Below are 8,540 nucleotides of genomic sequence, written 5' to 3'. Positions count from 1 at the left end.
CAATTACTTCAAAACACTGCAGCTGAGCCTTGTCAAAGCATTACTCTAAAGATTGGTGATCTTGGTGTATGAACAATATAGATTATGCAAGCAATACTAGTGGAAATTATGTTGCTAGTCTGATAAAGGATAAGGAAGGAAAGCTATCCTGTGTTCATGAATCCATGGAAGTGAATGAAGTGATCATGCATGTTGGCCTTTAGCTTCGAGTTCCCATGAGTAATAACAAGGAGCCGAGGGTAAGGTATAATGCTACAACCTTCTGTTTCATTACAGGATACAAACACTGACCCTGCTGGATTAGCAAGTCAATTTGGTGTCAACAGCACGTCGAACACACTAAAACCCCAGCTCAGATATGGTGTTTTGCAGCTTACAACCCCACAGCAATGATGCAAGAAAGTAAACAAAAGAAATATTGTTCTGGATTATTTCCAGACATCCGTAAATATTTGTTTCATTACCTTACCTTTTGTGTGTAGAAAGCAGATCACCCTTGAATGAATGATGTTTAAGCACCAGAATAGTAAATGATGGGGGGGGGGGGGGGGGGGAGGGGCTTGAACTCCGATGGAGGCTTTGTGTTTAATAATGCATCTGAGCTGAATCACACTCACTGCATATTAATATCCCAGGCCTCAGCCAAAGGGAGGCCAGTGCTTACCCCATGCCCGTTAAGCGCTTTTGGACTGTCAAGTGAGTCTTTGTCTGAAGCTTGGAGGCAGCTATGTATTGTAGATCACCTCCACCTTCTCCTCCTCCCTTCCCCTCAGCGCCCTCTCTCCATCCCTGAACACCAGCACATCTAATCCATAACCATCACCCTGAGAATCATCCGAGTCACTTTAAGCATTTTTATCCATATGCTTCTCAGCAGCAGTGTTCAGGATTAATCTGGTTGCGTAACCACGTTTTCATTTCTCCTCGTCTGTACCAGCAGCAAGACACTGAGATGATATTCTTCTATTCTTCACTTGACAAATGAAAGAGGATTCTGGAGGGAGGTTGCTGTACAAACTAGCTATCTGTTTCATGCAACATGGCCGTCAGTCTAAGCACTGTGAATGGCCGGGTCTCTGAAATGTAATTCATATTCCAAATATAGTACAAAACTACAGCTACAGGGATTTCACTCAAAATGATATATATGTGTGTGTGTGTGTGTGTGCGCAGCTACATTTTTTTACATTTTTAGTAAGTTGTTAAGTCAGAGTCTGGCGGTGGTTTGTGGCGGAAGTGAAGGACCTCTCAGTCAGTGTTTATTTTACAGCATTGTGACCTCAGACAGCCTGTTATTTACATCACATTTAGTCATTTAGCAGACACTCTTATCCAGAGCGACTTACAGTAAGTACAGGGACATTCCCCCGAGGCAAGTAGGGTGAAGTGCCTTGCCCAAGGACACGTCGTCATTTGGCACGGCCGGGAATCGAACCAGCGACCTTCTGATTACTAGCCCGATGCTCTAACCGCTATTGTAATTCATATTTTAAACTCACTGAAGCACCCAGGTGAAGAGAAGGGACACGTCGCCGGTGATGTCATGTGATCTGTACAGATCACTTTGTGAAATCCAGTAAATACGCAGGATGGCTACAGCTCAGTGGTAGAGGATTTGACTGCAGATTTAGAGGTTGCAGGTTCAAATCCCCTTGCACAGCCCTTTGTAGAAAAGTTTGATATGTAAGTGATATCTCATCATATGTATGTGATATGGAAATTATATCTAGTAACGTGAAGGTGATATTATACAGTATATTGACATGTATTGTATTATCTAGTGGTATGTATATCGTGTCTAGTGATATTATGTGATATGTACAGTATGTTACATGTTAGGGATATGAATGTGATATAGTGTGTATGTGATATTTTGTGCTAGGTACGTGATATCTGGTCATCTCTGGTGATATGCGAGTGCTCCATAGCTCCACAGTCATGCTATGCCATAAATCATTGACCACAGTTGCCAAGGTAGCAGTTCACCCATGCCTCCAGGGTCAACTTAATGGTCAGCACATCACTTGTCAGTACAGTTATTATTGAATAATTGATTCAATTGTGTTTAATTAAGCATGTCATGTTTCATATAACTCATGTGCACAGCTGCAGCCTCCTGACACTGCAGAACTGCCACAGATATTGCAAAACAAGACGAGATTAGTTTTTGCGATGTTACCGTACATGAACCAAAACAACGTAATAGACATTTTCCACATAATTGGAGCCTGCTTCTTGGAGTATCACCACTGGAATTTTGAGACTCACTGTCATGGTTAGGTAAATACACATCTTCCAGCAGGTTTGCAATTAGAAAGCCTTCCTTCAAAACTAGATGTAATCATCTTTTATGGAGCTCCCAAATTAATCTAATTATATTTGTGATGTCTTTCCCTTGTTATCACCAGTGAATAGACTAGAGATAAATGGCATTCACTGATGTGTACAACGAGGCATGAGAGCAGAGGAGACCTGACATCTAAGTCAGGGGGATGGGGCCTGTTAGTCTTTCCCAACTTACACAGTTGAGGATTTGGATTCATATGCCGCTTAAGACAGTAATGTTTGTGTAGCCTTTTATGGCTTAAAAGCAAGAGGAGAACTTAAAGCAAAAAGGCTTTCTGTTTTGTTATATTTCCCTTAGGGACCACAACTCACTTAAAATAAATTATTAGAGATGATTACTTTTTGTTTTTACACTTTGCAGTGGGATGGGGATCGCTAGACATGCTATCCTCAGAGGGAGGGAGAGGAGGAGGAGAGAAAGCAGGGAAGGAGAAGAGGAACCAAGGGAGGGAGAGGAGGAACGGAAGGAGGGGAGAAGGAAGAAGAGGAGGAATGAGGAAGAGGGAAGGAGGGAGTAACTGGGAAGAGGGGAAAGGAGGAGGAACAGTGGGAGGCGGTAAGGAGATGGGGAACAGGGGGAAGGAGAGGGGGAACAGGGGGAAGGAGAGGGGGAACAGGGGGAAGGAGAGGGGGAATTGAGGGAGGAGGCAGCACCCTGGAGAACCACAGGGCTCTTGTCTGGATCAGGGCCTGATGCACGAGGCTGCTGAACCAATTTTACGCTGCATTAAGAGGAGGGATAGAGGGATGGAGGGATGAGACAGATGTAATTTAGTGGTCCTGCAGGAGGTCTAGTCTCCTCTCTTTCTGTATGTGTGCTCGGTTACAACATCAGCCATGGAGAGGACTGTACAGAGGCTGGGGCACATCCTACTGTGCTTCTAGAGGTATTGTTAGATAGATAACGATGTTTCAATGGCCCTAAATCACACCCACAAGAGATCTCCCATGTTTCCAATGTGATGGATCGCACCAACCGCCAAGCGTGGCCATATCCTCTGGATTCACAGTCCCAGAGCTGTTCAACTGTTTCCTGCTCTGTTCCAATGCTCTCCAAACCTTCTAGATTATTCTCTCCAAACCGTGGCTTCATTAAACCCAGCCTCAGACATCATCGTGGCGTTGCTTGTATCTACTTCTTCCCCCTAGTGGTGAGTTGAGAACAGTACAGAATGCCAGATGTGGTTGTTTCCCTCCTTAACGGGACCGCTAATCGAAAGGGACTTTTTCACAGTGGCTGTCTGCCCTCTAGCGGTCAATAGTTGCATAGCGATGGTGTGACATCATCACGAAGGCCTCTGCTGCCTTCTCATTCCACCCAGCCAGACATACCTGATTGTTCAGGCCTATGTCTGGTATTATCCAAATGTCTGCTATTGTGTTAACTTCCTTTAACACAGCTACTTCTGGTTCACCTTGGGTTGGGCCAATGTCTAATAATGAAAAATGAGAGGGCGAGAGAGAGGAGATACAGTAAGAGACAGAATGAGAGGGTGAGGGAGGGAGTGAGTGTAAGAGAGAGACAGAGAGAGGGAGGGATTGTTGCAAAGAAGCATCAGCAATAGAGGTGAATAATATTATTGTAGGTTTGCCTGTATGTTACTGGTATCTTCTATACTGAGAGTAATTTTACATGACAGGGACAGGGATAATAGACGGAATATGATCTAATGCTATACTTAACTGCTGAGAGAGAGCGACAGTCATGAGTGCAGCAGTTGCCTATTTCCTTTCTATCCTAAGGACAATATTCTGCAATCAATAAAATCGACTATCAATTGTAATTTAATAGACCATTACTTTAGGTTGTAGGCTGCTGTAACAATTGGAGAATAACTTACCTACAATGCAAGTTACCCCTGGGAGAACAATAGAGGTTAGCACGGCAGCTGTTTAAACTGCCCTCAGAAATACACCGAACAACCGCATCTAAACGGATCCCTTCTTTTTGACTCGCATAGTTGGACCATGGCGACGATCACTAAACAGGACTCAAACGCCCAAGCAAGGGTTTATTTCAAAACCCCTCCCGGTACCGAAGATTCTGAAGTAGTGCAAAAGCAAGGGCGGGTGACCGTCAAATACGACAGAAAAGAACTGAGAAAGAGACTCAATTTGGAAGAGTGGATAATTGATCAGTTAACGGATTTATACGACTGTGAGGTATGTAGTGATATATTTTCCTTTCTTTTGCATTTTACGTCAAAGACGAACATATTTTATTATAGGTTACCGACTGGAAATAAATAGCTTGTGTCTCAGGCTTTTATTCAACAATTTGCAAGTGGAAACTGTCATTTCAGACACAATGTAGGGCGTGGCCATCTTCTAGTTTTTGTGAAATTGTACAAATTGCCAACCTTATGCCATGTCAGCATAATCAGGTGATCCCAACAAAAGGTGAGCATGTCATGTAAGCCTATTGTTAAGTGGGCCGTGTGTCAAACAGCTGCACGAAGCACCACTCTCTTGACTGAACCTGCAAAGTAGGCCACACTTAAAATTGATTACAGGCAATTTGACCGTCTGAACGTCTTTAGTCTAAAGATTGGTTGGCTTTTAATAATTCATATGCAATAATCGTTCAGATAGCGTATTATAGAAATAGAATCCCCCTGTCTGTTTTATCACACCGCTGCCATGATGCAATCTACACAACACACGGCCTGTCTGAAGACAGTGTATTGAATGACCGTTCGAAACATCAATTATCTCATCACGCCTTTATCTCTCAAGGAATGTAATGAATAACATTGCGTGTCGCTAAATCCACGAGGAGAATCAGGGGCAAGACTTTCTGACAGGCCAGGTAATTTTCATCACAATAAGACAAAGATGCATAAGTAGGCTATTGCAGATAGGAAAGTGTAGTAAGAAAATACTGTACAATATTAACATACTGAATACAGGTAGCCGGTTAGCAGCAATGCCTTATCTGGCACACTGCACCTAATTTGGGTATTAATGAAACTGACTTCATTCGGATGTCCGACGGTTCTCCGCGAACATATGGCCGAGCAAACGAGAACCAATTATTAGATTCATGTCGCCTTGGCCGGAGTACAGGGCGGCATATGGTGAGAAATACAAATGTGTTTGATCAGAGCTGGCTGTAGGAAACAAACACTGGTAGATTGTAATTTGCACCAGCCAGCAGTTTAGCAAGGTGGGACGTGGTCCATGACCCAGCTGAAGTGCTGGGCTGGGGGAACCCAAACAGGAGGATTAGCATATCGGTAGAGATTTTGACTGAGGAAAAAACGGAGATCCCAGCTTTAGGTCCCAACACACACACCCCACCCATACCACTGTGGATAAAAGCGTCTGCTAAAACCAATACACTATACCCAGAGCTGAAAGAGAAGTTTGTTTAGTCGATGAAACCTGGAGAGAGACTCACAACAGGCCCCTTCCTAGTCGGGGAACAATGAGAAACTAGCAGAGTCAGTGTTGGTCAGGAAGGCCTGTACATGGTCGTTAGCGTTCAGCCCATCCTGTTTTGATCATCTATATTGTGAGGGAACCACAGAGGCAGAGGGCATGGAGGAAGTTCTGAAAGACCTAAAAATAAAAGTGTGATTTCATGCTTTTCCTTAGTGTGGTCCATTCACCATTGTTCTCTCTTTGTCTCCATCTCTCTTTGTCTGCCACACTCTCCATCTTTCTCCTCGTGTCTCTCTCCTGATGTGTCTCTCTCCCTCTCCCTCCCTGTGTCTTCTTCCCAGGAGGAGGAGATTCCTGAGCTGGAGATAGATGTGGATGAGCTGTTGGACATGCCCACAGATGGAGACAGGGCCTTGAGGGTGAAGGTGACAGCCCCTTCACTGATTAAATCCAATATTCTTTATGCATCAATATACATTAACAATGTTGTCAAAGCAGTCCACTATGAAGGGACAACACATGAGATAACAGATTTTTCAGAGCAGTTTAGACTGCAGAAAAAGAATTATGAAGTGGAATGTTCCTTATTTTCAAGTAGCATTCATTTTATTTTTCTATTCCTTTTCCAGGGTTTGTTGGTCGGCTGTTTCAAACCTTCAGATGTAAGTTAATTCTGGGGTTGGTGTTGGTCAGTAACCGTCATAAATATAGCACAATATTAAAACTAACCTCCCAGCTAGTTAAATAACTCATGTATTTATCGCAGGACTTTATCACGGCACTTCTGGAGAAGGTCAAAGGTCTTCAGAAACTCAACACTCCCCCCAAAAAGAGTGAAAAAACCCCTCCATAACCTCGTAAGAACTGCTGCTTCCTTAAAAACAACTCAGTTCAACACAGGGATGACCAGCTACTCCCAGAATTTCTCAGTCAGCAACATTGGGAAGAGGACCAACCAATCAAATCTCTAGTGCAGGGATTACTTAGTCTCTTTCTTTGTTACGTCTTGTCTATTTATAAACATACATACACAGGTGTCAGTGATCAATGTTTTATTATCAATAGCATAAGTTAGCATTGTATTAATAAACCAATGAGTTGACATTGAGAAGAGAATGTTTACTTGAGCTATGAATCAATAATTATTTATAAGCATGATACTTGCTTTAGCGTGTAATAGCTCACGGCTCATAGCGAGCGATGACAGAACCCCCAATTAAATCTCAGTAAGTGGCGAATTGTCCTAAAACTATACATTCTTATAACATTAAGATTCTTATAGCATTCGCTTTCAAGTCAAAAAGTGACAGACATTAGTATTGTGGCATTATAACTATGAGAGTCGTAGTTCAAGTACATTTCTGTCATTGTTGACTAAGGATGCTATACGTGAAATAAGGTAGTTAACGCTGTGAAAGTCCTGTATTACGACTTCACGATAGTACTGTAGGTAAAGAATAGGCTGTTACTAAAGTCATCATCTTTTCAAACTTCTATTCTGAAATAGGAAGTGTGTTTTCTATGTTGGAGAAGAATGTGTTGGCCTGTTGAACACAGGCAAACATACTAAAAACACTTTTTAACTTTTTGAAATGAACTGTGATTACTGTAGCATACTGTCAACGAGTTGTTGCAAACCCTATATACTATAATCCTGATAGTGTGTACCGTGCCTGGAACTGTAAGGAGGTCAGGTCTGTAGACCCCTGTTGACCCCCAAGTCAGGTCTGTTGAGTCATTGGGAGTCAGGTGGCTGAGCGGTGAGGGAAGCGGGCTAGTAATCAGAAGGTTGCCAGTTCGATTCCCGGCCGTGCCAAATGACCTTGTGTCCTTGGGCAAGGCACTTCACCCTACTTGCCTCGGGGAGAATGTCCCTGTACTTACTGTAAACCGATCTGGATAAGAGCGTCTGCTAAATGACTAAATGTTGACCTGACCTGGGGGAGTTTAGGCCTTTTTTTCCATAGCTTTTTATTTGTTTCTTAAACTAAATAGAAAAATACGCTTGCTTTTGATAAAAGTACTGCAGAATGGACCTGATAGACATGAGGGCATATTTGATGATTGTATTGACTAGCCTACTTTTTTTTTATCTAACAGTGTGTGTGTGCGTGTGACATTAGATAGTGGGTTGTGTGTCTGTTTACTGTAATTCGCTCTGGATAAGAGCGTCTGCTAAATGACTAAATGTTTAAAACACACATTTTAATGATCAAGCTGTCTCCCTCACCTGCCATTTGACTGTTTCCTGCATCATGAAATACATATATACACATTAGACTGTGACCTAATAACCACTGTTGGGCTAACATTTAGGTGTGCTGTTCAGTAATATGTTGTCCTATGGAAATGGCTAAGCCTACAGGTAAACAGCCATAACTGTGTGTTTTCTTTTTTAAATACCGCACCATCGTTGCAGCTTCATTTACAAAATCAGAACGGAACATTGGACGAACCTCCAACTGTCTCAGCAGCAAAGACACATAACTACAGTTGTTCATTGCTGACATTTCTGTCAACAGTTAAGGGCACATCTTGGTTGCTGAAAGCTTGTCAGATTGTGGCTTAGGTAGTCAGATGTTATTCTAGTATGTATCGATGGCTAGGCATGAAGGTCAACAGGGTGACTTAACTTTAGTGCTGCTGGTATGATGGTCAAGCTGCATGTGAGTGGTCAAGATGTGATTACAACAACTGTAGTGATGTAATGTAGCAATACTCAATGGTGCTGTTTGCCAATTTGTTACCTTTTTATGACAACTCAATAAAGTGTTTTACTTCTGTTTGTTTTCTGAGTCCCCTCACTTTTG

At 42.6% G+C, this 8,540-nt stretch overlaps 1 protein-coding gene across 1 annotated transcript; it reads left to right on the top strand.

The window, feature by feature from the left end:
- The first annotated feature begins 4,314 nt into the window (after nucleotides 1-4,314).
- Nucleotides 4,315-8,518, top strand: ppp1r14ba (protein phosphatase 1, regulatory (inhibitor) subunit 14Ba). The gene is made up of 4 exons (XM_067256691.1): nucleotides 4,315-4,509; nucleotides 6,072-6,155; nucleotides 6,360-6,392; nucleotides 6,497-8,518. The coding sequence occupies exons 1-4, from the start codon at nucleotides 4,315-4,317 to the stop codon at nucleotides 6,581-6,583; spliced, it is 399 nt and encodes a 132-aa protein (XP_067112792.1). The 3' UTR covers nucleotides 6,584-8,518.
- The last annotated feature ends 22 nt before the right edge of the window (nucleotides 8,519-8,540 follow it).

This window comes from Osmerus mordax, chromosome 19 (assembly GCF_038355195.1).
Source record: "Osmerus mordax isolate fOsmMor3 chromosome 19, fOsmMor3.pri, whole genome shotgun sequence".
Lineage (NCBI taxonomy): Eukaryota > Metazoa > Chordata > Actinopteri > Osmeriformes > Osmeridae > Osmerus > Osmerus mordax.
The sequence above is the reverse complement of the archived record's forward strand: the minus strand, read 5'-3'. Positions and strand labels throughout refer to the sequence as shown.